Below are 14,494 nucleotides of genomic sequence, written 5' to 3'. Positions count from 1 at the left end.
CCAAGGACTGTGATTTGTAGAGATGAAGCCCATTGTTACAAGCTAGCACAAAAGGCTGCAGAAGAGTTTCTGAGGATGTGGATGGAGCTTGAAGGCTCTCCAGAGGGACCTAGGACAGAGGAGGAAGTAATGGTGGGCCTAAGCCACAACACAGAAGCATCAAAACTCAAAGAACCTGTCCTGAAAATATCTCCCCGCCAGGAAGTCTTCCAGGTCCCCACCCCAGCCACCTCCATCACTATCCACCCCTTCGGCTCTCTTCAGTAGTGCCCACCTCCTGAAGTTAGAAACTGACTTGGCTTTTGTTGTCAGTCTCCAGCACTAAAGATGATTTGTTACTTACTGTCAATGGTCACCACTGGAATAGAAGCATGGCTTGTTTATTGTCAGCCTTTGGCTAGGCTATTCAGAACAAAGTATGTATGTGAATGCTTTGTTTATTTGGAAAGGTCTAGCACTTAGAACAGAACCTGGTCCTGGATAAGATTTAGGTAGTAAGAGTTGAGTAAATGAGTGAAAGAATAAATGACAGCCTCCGAGCCCATCAGCACCAGGACTGGGTGTGGCTTGTTTATCTGCTTCTCCAGCAGGCCACCACTTACTAGATTCTTCAATCAATGAACAAGGTGCACGCACCTTTTCAAAGATTAGCCCCGGTGCTTAGTGAGCTTCGTTTAGCCCGCTCACTATCAGATCTAGCTGTTGCTGTGGCCTTCCTAGGGGGTGGGAGGACTGAAACCTTGAAAGCTTGGCCAAAGTGATTTCCGGTGTGCGGCTTCTCATTGACCCACAGGTTAAACCTGAGAGAGCTAAGCAACGGTGTACAACCTAGACCAGAAGAGGAAGTGCAGCTTCTAGAACATTTGCCTTCCTCCCCCTTCCCATATGTCTGCTGCATTCCACAGAGCATGACTTTTCATCACACAGTAAGACTGCAGTCAACCACATTCCAGTGTAATGCTCCAATTGTATCTTCACTTGTACGTAAGTTAAATTTAGAATTCAAGTGCACTTAAGTGAAGAAAATAACACAAGGCAATTTTGAAAAATCAAAAGGCTTGTTTATTTTTTTCCTGAATAGGGATTTAAGTTACTTCAATGGTCACTGACTTGGCTACAGAAAACCTTCCAAAATGATACCAGACACACAAGAAGGATGAGATGAGGGAGCTTCCAGTGTGGGGAGCAGGGAAGGAGGGGGACTGATGGCTGATAGGCCTGAGGGGGAAGCAGGAAGACTGTGGGGGAGGACCAGTTATTTAGAGAGACAGATTATTTAAAGGTGAAATGACTGCAAATTTATTTACAACATATGCAGATCTAGGAAAGAGATTATGCAAATGTCTGGAAAGGGGACTGTTAAAAATAGCAATAAAATGGGAGCTTTGGTCTCCAGCATGCTAGAGATCAGTCAGAACTTAGCTAAATATGAATGCATCATAGCGCCTCTGCACACTCTCGTTCTTCTTCATCACACAAGAAATTCAAAAGGAGTAAGGCTTACACTTTTCCCTCAAAACTCAGGAGGAACCAGAGACAAGTATCAGGTTGCTTCAGCTCTGACCATTGAGTGATCGGAACCTCACTTTCGGTTTTTCTCCTAGAAAGACCTATATTATCAGATGCACTTATAGATCTCCACCAATTTCTAAAGATTTCCAGTTGATGATCTACTGGATGACATTATTTTTCAAGCTAATCCAATATATCTGTCATTAAGGATGAACTGAAAAACCATATGGTACCAACACTGTGTCCTGTCCATGTGTACTGTTCAATTACAACATCGTTGACTTTCTGGGCCCTCAGTAGAGACTGTCAAGCATGCAGGTGACATGGTAGGAACCTCTAAACCTTGAAGTGTGATGTCATCATTAGCACTGTGAGTATCCAGCAATCTAAGAAGTTAGAGGCTATGTGCATCCCTCCAACTTCAGCTTCCCAGTCGCCACCACCCACCCCACCCTAAGCTGGTCTTGTCTCCTGTGAAGACAGCTCAAATGCGCCTTCAGAACATCCTCGCTTTTCCTCCTATGGACCGCTTCTTTCGGCCTGAGAAACGGTTTCCACTGTAACCAAAGGGGCGGATTTTCAGTTCCACATAAGGAATGGAGAACTCATGTCCTTTCCATGGCTCCCAGTTCACTCCCTACAAAACAAACAAACAAAAACAATGTACTGAAGAAAAAGTAATTGGAAGAAGAGTAAGGTGGTTTATAGTAAAGGGGATCCTAGCGAGTGAAGTCAATCTTTCTCTGAAGGAGGAGGAAAAGGAAGATGAATTTAGTAGGAGGGCCAGGTCATGCACCTTCTGGAATTTGACAAGTTTAGTGGATAGAGAAAAGAAGCCTCCATGACGGGAAGATGGATATAGGAGAGGCCAGAGCACAAGGATGACAAAGAGGTCAATCTAGGCAGAGATCAGTAAATCAGCTATTGCCTCGCTCTGTTCTTTTCCATAAACTAAAATGCAAAAATAAACATATTAATTAGCCAATTGTGTAAAATCATTTTCAATTTAGACTGTTTAGATATTAGTGCTAGGGTAACAAATGGCCTGCTGAAAACTAAATTTCATTTTATGTCTTTTGACTGGTGAGCACAATAATATTTAATTCACTTAATAACCTTGCAACCTGGCCAATAAAGAGCCCAAGTGACCAATTTTACGTATTTTAATTTGTGAGGTAAATAATAAACAAGAAGCTAAATGCCTTGCAGACCAAGAAAAGCACATTAACCAGATGAATGTCTTTTATTAGCAAATGCAGGGATGGTTTAGGGCATGCTGGCTGCTCATTTCAGATCTCTGATCTCTGATCATAGGCTTCCCCTGGTCAGCCCACATGCTGCCACTGTGATGTATGGGCCAACCCTCCTCACTGCCCTGGGGGGAAATTTCTTCTTCCCTTTGAAAAAAATCACATAAGGATTGGGAATCCTGGCTGCCTGGTAGGGACCAAAGTAATAAACTGTACCTGGCTTTGAGAAGTGCTAATATTTAAAGTAATATTGTATGTGTGAGTTCTGGGGAGAGGTGGCTCCATGAAGGCCAGGATCAGGACCTGGGTGAAAATTAGAGACCCAGGACAGGTTTAGGGCGACAGGAGATTGATGAGGGGTGTAGGAAACTGCAATTTTCAAGGAGCCATGAGGGGTCAGCAGATGTCCTATAGCAGGCAAAGAGTCACAATGATATACAAAGAAGAGAGGAGCCTCACATGCACTCAACCTTGAACACAGTCATGAAGGGGGACAAGAACAGGATGCTCGCAGCAGACTCTTGGTGCCTCAGGTTAAAGCAGAGTCAAGGATGGGTCTGACCTCTGGTGGAATCTGTTCACCCAGTGGTCAAGGGACTGAGAGACACAGCTCTCGTGTAATGAGGAGACAACTGGAAAGACAGTAAGTGTAGAACAACTGTGCTCTCCCCCAGTTCTGTATGTTGAAGTTTCATTGTCCCAGTTTGGTGATATTCAGAGGCAGCTTTCTGGAAGGTCATTTTAGATGCCCCCACAAATAGAAGAGAAAGAGGTCTGTATCATGTGAAGATATAGCTAGAAGGTGTCCATTTCCATGCTGAGATGCAAGGCCCCATCAAGAATGAATATGCTGGCAATCTGGTCTTGGATTATGCGGCCTCTAAAACAGAGATGTGTGTGTCTGTTTTCTTTTTTCTTTCTTTCGTTTTTTGTTTGTTTGTTTGTTTGTTTTTGTTTTTCAAGACAGAGTTTCTCTATATAACAGTCCTGGCTATCCTGGAACTCACTTTGTAGACCAGGCTGGCCTTGAATTCACAGAGATGCACCTGCCTCTGCCTCTGAGTGCTGGGATTAAAGGCGTGCACCACCACCAGGTGCATATCCGTCTTTAAACCACCTAACATGTGGTAACTTGTTAAAGCAACCTGATCTATAACAGGTCCGTTTGTGAATTAGTGAGATACCCTGATAGCTAGGTGTGATAGCACACACCTGTGATCCCAGCCCTCAGGAGGCTAAGGTGGGAGGATTCAGAGTCCAAGGCCAGCCTAGGCTAAACAGCACGAACCAGTGTAAACAAATGAACGACAACAAAAATGTAGGCAGGTGTAGTGACAAATGTCTATAATCCCAGAATTTACAAGGTAGAGGCAGGAGGATCGTGGGTTTATGGTTATCCTCGGGTACAAGCCTGGGCTAGATGAGACACATCCTGTCTCGTAAACATTGCAAAGGAAACTTACAAATGAAGTGAGATGGCACGTGGCGCACATCATTGGGCTTCATATGTGGGAGACAGCAAATCACCCACCTGCAGCTGAGAGTGTGTGGTAGTACAATGCAGACCGCAAAGTTCCCATTGTCTGGGGACATCATAAAGCCTGCACCACATTTCCTTCCCTGACTGAAAGCTTCAGAGGTGGGGGGACAGGGGGCTACCACACTAGCCTGGACGATGTGGCTTTGGGAGGACAGACAAAGCTTGTGATAAATAAAAGGTGTGCACCTGTCACTTACCTCACTATGCCTGGTCTCCCCGTATTTGCCATTAGGGTTGGCCAAATGACAGTTCTTATACCACCAGCCACCATGATGTGTCAGTGCACAGTTGCTGAGGGCAATATCATTGTCTCTGTCAAAAGTTGTGAACTTCCAGCCATTGTGGTAGGTAAGGGCATCCCCTGCAGGAGAGATAAGAAGGAAGGCAGTGGAAGAGGACAACCCTTAATGTTGAGAGCCTGCAGAGACGATGAACTACGAGGAACTGGCCAAGAACTGAATCCCCCTAGCCAGCATGCGGGGCACCACGGGTGCTGTGGGGCTAGTATGGCCGTGCACTGGAGGCTGATCCTAGACTAGGTGCCTTACATCAATGCAAATCTAAGAAGGATGATTAGGCAGCCACCCCACCCCACCCCACTCCTCCCCACCCCCTGCCACAAGCCTCTCTGGTGCCATATCTTGCTGCCTCAGAAACAGCTTAGCCCTGTGGAGGATCCTGGGGATGTGGAATACTGAGGAAGCCTGCATCGCCAGTGGGGAGCCTCTGTATTGATGGACACTAGGGCTACCTTGATGATGGGTGCAGCATTAAACCTCGTTCTCACACCTCCAAAAAAGGGGTGGTCAAGACCCATGAGGAAAGAGGCCCCAGCAGAAAATATCTAGGCAGGAAGATGAGGACTCAGTTATATATCATAGGCAGTCCCAGCTCTCTCAGAATGGCTAACTAGCATGAGAGCATGATGTAGACGGATGAACAGGTTGGCCTCTCTGGTCTGTCACTCAAACACCAAGACTGTTTTCTCCATCAACTTCAGCAGCCTTATCACTTGGAAGTTCCACCATCACATCAAGTGTTTAACCACCCTTGCCGCAAGAGACCACTCTGTCCTTCTGCATTTACCATGGTGCCCAGACCAAAAACACATGCACCTTGCTAGATAAGCCTGTCATACCCTTGATCTAGCCCTACTGTCTCAAATCACCCTCCCCACCTCTAAACAGCTGCTAACCAGGCCTCTTTTCACCTTGGAGGGCCTGTGCTCACCGAACAACCTTCCCTCTCACTCTCCATCTCCCAGCCCCTGTGGAGATACCCATTTCACTGTCTCATGCCTACCATCCTAGCTTCTCCCACAAAGATCATTCATCCTCCTCGCTGCGTGGGTTTACCACTGAGATGTCTCCTATGAGCAACCTCCAATTCCATTGTCTCTACTAACGAAGCCAACAGACCCATTTGCCCTCTGCCCTTTATTAGTCAAACCCTAACCTCACTTAAAGCCCAGCTCAACTCTACTACTGGAGAAGATTCTCCTCATTGATCCACCTACTAGACACACACATACACACACACACACACACATGCACACACACACCTGAACTTCTAGAGCCCTTCTGGGGATGTATGTACAATTTAATGCGTCATTACATCCTGTCTGGAATCTGCTTTAATTACTTCTCTCATACTGCACCTATTTCCCGACCACATTTGTCATCCATTTATAAGTTTACTTTCTTTTTCAGCTCATAAAAGGCAATAAGAGCCCATATCAATCACAGGCTTAATCAAGTTCCCCTCCTGCAACAATGACAGTCACATTTACGTCTAATTGCTGTGACTCTCATAGACCTACAAGGTGGGCAGGACCCTTCTCGATCCCACAAGGAAATAAACGCCTGGGGTTTATCTGTAGCAACCTAAGGTCCCCGAGTCCGCAAATGAGAATGCCAAGACTCAACTGCTAGTTCTCAGATTCTAAGACAATGATTCTTTCTGAAACACAGGTTCACCTGCCCCCAACCCAATCCCACAGAGGGCTTCATTCCTACTAGTAAATGCAGTCTGTCTCTGGCAGCCTTCAACAATGGTTCTGGAGAGAGTCCCCAAGACCTAAACAGAAGTCACCTGAGAACCTACTAAAAATGCAAATTCTCAGGCTCACACAGGGTGAAAGCATGCCATCTGTGTTTCAACAGCCCTTCATGTGGTCCTGGAACAGTTGCAGCTTCATCCACATATTTATTCAGAGGACGTACATGTCACCTGCAATGGGTGAGCCCCACGCTAGGCTCCAGGGATACAAAGCAAAGGAGTTTCTTGTTCTTGAAAATTCAGTCAACATGGAAAGAGTTCATAAAGGCAGGGGACATGCGCACAGAAGTAATGTACACTTGGGAAGTTCAAGGACCTCTGGGTTAAATCTCCAGCATCCCCTATCCCTTAAAAAGTGAATAGGGGAAGTGCAAAGGGAAGCTCCCAATTCGTCCTTCCATGGCTATAAACTCAACAGTGTTCCCTTCATGCCTCACCCAGCAAAGGTGGGAGCTGTAAGAACAGAACTAGGGAGGCTGCTCCTCTGACACCAAGATGGCCAGGCCTCCATGGGTTTCTTCCAGTCAAAAAAAGATGGGCTGTCACTTTATATATGCGTGTTTCCTCCTCCCTCCAGATTCCTGCAGACAATTAGCTACAGCTTGAAGTAACACACAATGGCTCCCCTAGTAACACTCTTTTAATAAGCACAGCTTTCCTGACTGGAATATGAGTTCCCAGAGCTTGTTTTCCACGAATCCAGACAAGTGGTATCTGGAAGGTATCTGCAGTTATCTAACCTTGGACCCTAAACTACGAAAAGGAAGAGTACTTCAGTCTGTACGAGATTTTATTTTTCATTTTTACATATGGATTTTTCTACCTTCAAGAAACTGAAGCCACCTCTTGTCCAGAGTGTAGAAAATGAGTATGCTCATGAATCAGAAAATAACTGGCCCTGGCTGAGGGAGTGTTATGATTGGATGAGTTTATCTTCCTAAGCAAAACCAAGATAATCTGGATGTGATGGACATTCCTTAACCTCAGAACTCTGCAAGCAAAGGCAAGTCTGAGGCTAGCCTGAACTACAAACCAATTCAAAAATAATAAATTAAAAAAGTAGTTAAGTCAATGATGCCTAGAGTGCCGCATATTATACTAGGAGAAACTGCTGATATGCTCTATTCTAAGGGCCCTATTCCACTGGTTTTCGAGGGAAACTGATTCTTCTTAGGTGTGGATGAAAGGGTTATAGTAGACTCTTAGAAGGTCTAAACCCACAATCAGGGTGTGGTCACTAGGCTGGTCACTGTCCATTCCATGAAAACATCACTCTGAGACCCACTCTCCTCCCCCAGGACTTTGTAGTGCAGGAAGAATGATTCTGCAGCCACCACCTAAGACCTAAGACCAGGAAAAGCCATAAACATCATATCCCTATAAGTCATATTCTGACACAGGGCTGTGAGTCTAGACCTTGATGCTTTGTCCCTGAGATTGGGGGTAACAAGTAAAGAGTGGTGGTGAACATCTATCTAGCTTCTCCTTTTCTCCATGAACCCATTACTTATTTTTCTTTCTCAAATGCCAGCCTTTAAAAATCCATTTAAAAAAATATAGAAAACAGCCGGGCGTTGGTGGCACACGCCTTTAATCCCAGCACTCGGGAGGCAGAGGCAGGCGGATCTCTGTGAGTTCGAGGCCAGCCTGGTCTACAAAGTGAGTTCCAGGACAGCCTCCAAAGCCACAGAGAAACCTTGTCTCAAACAAACCAAAAAAAAAAAAAATATATATATATATATATATATATATATATATATATCACTGGCTTTGGGTTAAAACAAATCTGTATGGACATTGTCATTCTTGGACCACTCTGTGCTATTAGAGATCCCTAGTCACTCCCCAAGTATCCCAAGGAGGTAGGCCTGTAACGTGAGCTCTTCCCACCAGCCTGCACCCACTGCCCCAAATGAACACATGTGACTTATATTGCTTATGAAACTGTTGGCCATTAGCTATGGTTTCTTATTGGCTAACTCTGACTTAATTATTCACCCATCTTCTATAAATCCAAGTATTTCCATGTGGTCTTCTCTTATGGGAGAAAGGTCCAGGGACCTCTTACTCCTCTGGCATCTTACATCTGCACTGTTCAGCATCTCCTCAGAGAAGAGAAAGAGCGATTTCCTGTTTGTTCCTGCTTATATTCTGATTCTGCCCAGCTGTGCCACTTCCTACCTGTCTGTACAGACCTCCAGGCCTCTGTGGTTAGCTTAGTGGCAGTTTCTGCCCAGCTACATCACTTCCTGGGATCACATGATGACTCCTCTTTGCCTACACTTCCCAGAATCCTCCTCATATCCTAGTCCCACCTATCTTGCTGCCCTATTGGCCAACAAACAGTGTTTTATTCATCAACCAATAAGATAAACATATACACAGAAGAATATTCCCCATCATGGGCCCATCTTTTGAGCACCCCAGCATGAGTGAGCCCCATACAAGAGGGACATGAAATAAGTTGTAAGTAATTGGCTAGCCCAATAGAGACTCTGAGGCAGAGTCTATTGTTTACATTGTCATCTCTGCATACATTAACAGGATCTCAATGGTAGAACTCATAAGAAAGCCTCTAAAACTCAGAATCAGAAACTAAGCATTCTGTGGCCATGCTGAAGTTTCCTTTGCAATAATAATAATAATAATAAGTCTATAAGACATAGCTTTAGTGGAAGTCAGAAGCCCAGCTGGACAGTCTGAGGTGGGGACAAGCTTGAAGCCTCACCTCTCCAGCAAGACTGTGCATCTCTGCTGTAATTATAGCACTTACCAGGTTAGACACAGGGATAGGTCACACACACAGAGATAGCAAGACCTTCACCTTCCACTTGAACGCCTGTCCTCTACACTGTACCTCATCATTTAGGGCATGAGTAGCCAGAAGCTTCCTAGATCTTAAAACCCTCATTTGAGCCAAGGAGCATATACAAGGAAGGCTCAAATACACTGAACCCACCATCGTAATACAGAACAGAACAGTAGAAGTGATGGCACAGACAGGAAGACAAGAAGGCTGCCTAAATGCTATGTGATTTGAGAGTCTCCCAAGGCTTCCTATTTAAAAAGGCATCCTCCACTGACTGGCCCTGTTGGCCAGAACAACCTTAGAATGGGAATTATCCCCTAGTCACAGTTAAAATGCAAATAGGATACCTGGGAGGAGAATTGCATTAATTTAAGAATATGTTGACTCCCCTACACATTAGCATCAGCTCATTTGCTGGATTATGTTAACTAGGCTCAGAAAAGGCAAAGTTAATGGTCCAAGAAAGGAAAGGGAAGGAAAGGAAAAGGACAAACTGAAAAGATGGATCTGAATGAAGTCCCAACCAAGAGGCCAGGAAGGGTGCCAGGTTTGAGAGAGATGGGAAGGCAGGGAGCCAAAGAGAAGCACCGTACTTTAAAACTTGACCAGGAGATCTCAGGAATGGGGTGTGTAAAAGACTCTAACCTGAGTAGGAAAGGCTAAGTCTAGCTGGTGTGAAGATAGCCAGACAGACTACAGGAGACTGACCAGAGCAGGAGGAGGCCCACACGGGCAACTGAAAACTGGCCTGCACGTCCTCTATTATTCCAAATGGTGGGAAAGGCTGGGAAAAGCCATCAGGAATTCAATCTGATCTTATTTAGAGATGAGGTAAGAGTTATACATTGGGCTCAGTCCTCAAAGACAGTTAATTTATATTATTTTAGTGTTAAATTATTATGATCACCCTGTATGACAGTATATGCATTAATCCCAGTACTCAAGAGGCAAAGATAGAAAAATTACAAATTGTATGCTAGCTTGGGATACAGAATAAGAGCCTATCTTTAAAAAATAATAATTATGATTATTTAAATCATTCTGTAACTAGCCTGAAAATTACATGAACAAATGTCCGTGTGTGTTTCCTAGTTGTATCTGAGCTGCCTTTTCCTCCTTGAATTAAAAGAAAAAATCCTTGCTGACTGGCCTTGTTGGCCTGAGCAGCTTTAAGACAGACATTATCCCGGAGTCAGAGTTAAAATGCAAATAATGCACCCAGGGGACAGCCAATTAGTTCAGAATATGTTGACTCCTTCAACTCACTCTCCCAAAGCCTGCCTTCCAGGCCTGACTCCATGTTTTGTGTTTCACTTAGAGTGCACACAGTGCAGCCTATCTCTAGCCCAGAGAAAAGCAGATGGCCTGAGGAAGCAAGGGGCGAGTCCAAAACACAGTGGGCCTTTGTAGCTAGAGTGACTTTCTATGGAATTACTTCACCAAGGAGCAATTCTTTGCACACTCCCATTCAATCCTCACTTAGAATCCTTGGACAATTCAAACTTGACCAAGTGCAAACTCCACGGTGATAAGTACCTACTTGCTGCCACACTATCGTGTCACCAGACTCAGGGTCTATTCCTATAATATATTACACACTCATGAGATCATATAGAGAAATCCTACTAGAAATTTCATTTTTTTAAACTCATCAACTCTGTACCTGGCTTGATTCTATATACTAAGATACAAGAGCAAAATTTATATTATTGCTTTAAGAAATGAAATTACAGCACTCAAAGAAATTTTCCATTTGTAGTTGACCACTTCGGTTCATGGCCCCAGTCCTCAGAAATCCTTGAGGACACAGTCTTGAGATGCCCTACAAGTCTTCTGGAGTACACAGCAAACCCCTTGCCTTGGCTTAGTCCTCTGTTCCCCTGGGCTCTCTCAGATGTGGTGACACCCTTTCTTTCCTCCTTCTGGGTTTAGCCCTCTGTCAGAGCCAACGCCACTCCCCTGACCTACAGGAAGCTTGTCCTTGATGAACCCACCATCTCCACTCCTGAGCTCGTTATTTTCCATACCACTTGGTCTGCAAAAGTGACTTTATGCTTTTATTCTCCTCTTTCCATGTGCTTTAGAGAGGAGAGACTATGTTCTATGCAGTCAGCCAATCTGGCCAGTAACACATTCCTATGTGGTTACACCAAAGTCGGAATCAGGCAAAGGCAGAGGACAGACTTTGCTTAAAAGACTAAAATATGGGTAGTAAAGCAACAACCACAACCACACCAGCTCTTAAAATATTTGTCAATATAATCCCAGCATTTCAGTTATGCTGCCTAATTGTGTTCCTTTCCCTATAGAATTGAATATGCCACCCATTGGCCCGAATCCAAGAAGCAGCTAACAGAGGCTGAAAGAATCCATGCTTTTGGCTAAACTATTCATTTTTAGGTTGTCCCTGTTATGTAAACTAATGAGACCTAAAGTTCTTACTGCTTGACTCAGCACTTTCATTTTTCTGTTTTAATTTACAGCAAAATAACACAAAATGTTGAAATAACACACACACACACACACATACACACACACTGTTATACAGGCAAACCTAACAGTCACGCTGTGTGTAGAAGTTCACTGAAAGGCATACTGAAACAAATTAAATTGCTCAAAAAGGCTAATGTACTGCAGCCTAAACCAGAGGAGCATAAAAGAAGGGTCTGGGGAATGGAATATACAAACTTTCTGGTTTTATGGTTAAAGAATGTTTTGACTTCCTTTACCCTCAAATGCCTTCAGAGAGCATGACCTCCATTGTCAGTGAGGACAACCAACCCCCACAACCCACATCCATGGCACATGGCAAACCAATCCTCAGATGACAGGAGCAAAAGACTCCTGGAGAGGGAAAGGCCTCTTACCTGCTGTGCCTCTGTACTTCCCGACGGACAGCTTGTACCGCTCTTTGCTGGACGCCACTTGGAAGAAATCATATACAGCATAGGCCGATTCATTGACAGTCTGTAAATCTGCCCTCACCTCATATCGAGTAGGAGTGCCAGTGGTGAGATTGTGTAGTTTATCAAGTCCTAAAAACATTGAATGGAATTTGAATGACCAATCAACCCATGTGTGTGAGCTCTCACTATCTGCATCTGAGACATTCAGAACTAAAGGTCATCTTAGTATTTATCTTCTCTGTTAACAAAGCGCTTCCCCAACACTTTCTCCTGGGGTGCTAATATTCCCATTCCATTATTTCTTTGACATGGCAATGCCAGTGACTTCATGGGATGCCATCGTGTAGGAAGGATGTATTGGGGCCATCTGCTGCCTGGATCCACCTCTCTAAAGCAGAAACAGACCTTCTTTCTGTCCACACATCTTACAACTAGAACAGATCAGTTACCCATCCTCAGAACTCAAAGCAAACCACAAGAATCATCTACTCTATTAGATATTGAGTACTCAGATTCAATCTTTTTAATTCTGTATTTCCCAGTAGATGCTTTATTGGCTATTTAACTCTCTGTAAACATCTGCTCCAAAAGAGAGCAGAGGGAAAATGGGCAAAACCAATGCCCATAATATCTGACTGCACTAGCAGAACTAGAGACCAGCTAGCACATCGTCTCAACGAGAGCCCATGATCCAAATCAATCAACTGTCTTTCTACTGTGGTTATATGAAATGCAGGCTCTGGAAATACTCTGCAGAGCTTAGCTACAGGGTAAAAGCTACTTCCAGATATCCTATCTCCTCACCTGTCCCTAGTGTGCAAGAGCCTTCCCATTGACATGGCCACACCACACAATGCCCCTATCCCTTGGACCTCTCCTTGGAAATGGGTAGCTTCCTTAAACAGCCTGAGCAGATCATCAAGAGGGATGTTATCTTCTCATGACCCCACCTTCCTATTTCTCAGAGATCATACCAAGCCAGAACTCCTTCATGGGGTCCCCAAAACCTTCTACATAACTCCTCCAACGCTTGAAGAAGTCCAGCTGCCCAGTGTTGCGCCTCTGGAAGACCTGTGAAAGCAAATGAATGCTCTGCTATTGAACAGACATAACCAAAGGGCTGGGAAATGGTAGTTGTGTTTTCCAGGTGGTTCTGCAAGGCAAGAGGAAACTATGAACCTGCACATACACTGATTTCCTGAAGTGGTACATCTCCATGGTTTAGAAACTTTTTTTATAGCCCAGTATATTGACTATATTGTTTATTACATAAGAATTTTAGGTGAAATATGCATTCCAGGTATGAAAATGTGTAGTACCAAACAGGGAATAGTCCTACCCTCAAGAAATTTAAATTATTGAGCACAGAAAACCTTTGGAGAATCAGTAACATATTACTAGTAGTTGGTTGTGCAGGACAGAACACTCCAGGCCTTTGCTGTCTCTAACATATAACCTTTAAGCATTTGATTCAGTTGAAGGATGCTATTTTCCACTGTCATGTACCATGGTAGAAGCCACATATTTAAACGTCCTAGCCACAAAATAGAAGTCGCCTGAACTGCTGAGTCACCATTCTGAGTGATGACTGCCAAACCTACAGAAAGCATCGCACACATAAGCAAAACAGCTCATGAACAGAGCATGAGAATGAGAGAGTGGTTTGTCACTGCAGCAGAACCATTGTGTCCTAATGTATATTGAGATCCACTGAGACTCAGGGGGAAATGAAGGAGGGAAATACTGCCATCTAGGAAGAAAGTCAGAACTCATGCTCCTCATTAAGGAGAGAAGAAGCAAGTAGGAACACAGAAAGAAAACTGGGTTCTATTTCAGACGAATGTGTTGCTTTCTTTACAAAAAAGATCTCTATTTGGAAAAGGAAGGTCAGTTCCCCTTGGAGTAAATCATACTCCTTGGTATGAAATAAAGTTGAAAAGTCCCTAAACCCAAACACACCTGCACACAGTATTGAAAATGGTAATGCATATTATTCCACTTGAACTTGAGAGCCAAGCTAAAAGCCATCCTAGCCCACTCAGTAATGATTAGAAACCACTTACCAGAGACTAGAGCTGTATCTCTACATATTTTCCCTTGTACTCATCTAAATGAAGAAGTCCCAACACAAAATACTATCTGTGATCCTAAATCTGGACAAGTAAGCCTAATGGTTGTGTGATCTTTACATTTTTCTCTAGGAGGAGTGAGTGAGTGAGAGAGAGTGAGTGAGTGAGTGAGAATGAGTGAGTGAGAGAGTGAGTGAGTGAGTGAGAGAGAGTGAGTGAGAGAGAGTGAGTGAGTGAATGAGTGAGAGAGTGAGTGAGTGAGTGAATGAGTGAGTGAGTGAGTGAATGAGTGAGTGAGTGAGTGAGTGAGAAAGGTGAGAATCCTGACCCTGCTGAAGTCCCACATGTGC

At 44.1% G+C, this 14,494-nt stretch overlaps 1 protein-coding gene across 2 annotated transcripts in view; it reads right to left on the bottom strand.

Annotated features, from left to right (window-relative positions):
- Nucleotides 1-1,039: 1,039 nt before the first annotated feature.
- Nucleotides 1,040-14,494, bottom strand: part of Tnn (tenascin N) — a 69,547-nt gene continuing 56,092 nt past the window's right edge. For both annotated transcript variants that reach the window (XM_040738776.1, XM_040738778.1), the window contains 4 exons: nucleotides 13,050-13,146; nucleotides 12,037-12,204; nucleotides 4,500-4,663; nucleotides 1,040-2,149 (listed from right to left, as the gene is read on the bottom strand). In XM_040738776.1, coding sequence (XP_040594710.1) covers nucleotides 2,009-2,149; nucleotides 4,500-4,663; nucleotides 12,037-12,204; nucleotides 13,050-13,146 — 570 coding nt within the window. In that variant the 3' untranslated portion in view covers nucleotides 1,040-2,008. The remainder of the gene's footprint in view (nucleotides 2,150-4,499; nucleotides 4,664-12,036; nucleotides 12,205-13,049; nucleotides 13,147-14,494) is intronic.

The sequence above is a fragment of the Mesocricetus auratus genome, unplaced genomic scaffold (genome assembly GCF_017639785.1).
Source record: "Mesocricetus auratus isolate SY011 unplaced genomic scaffold, BCM_Maur_2.0 Super-Scaffold_100676, whole genome shotgun sequence".
Classification (NCBI taxonomy): domain Eukaryota; kingdom Metazoa; phylum Chordata; class Mammalia; order Rodentia; family Cricetidae; genus Mesocricetus; species Mesocricetus auratus.
Note: the sequence above shows the minus strand (reverse complement) of the source record. Positions and strands in the feature narration are given on the sequence as shown.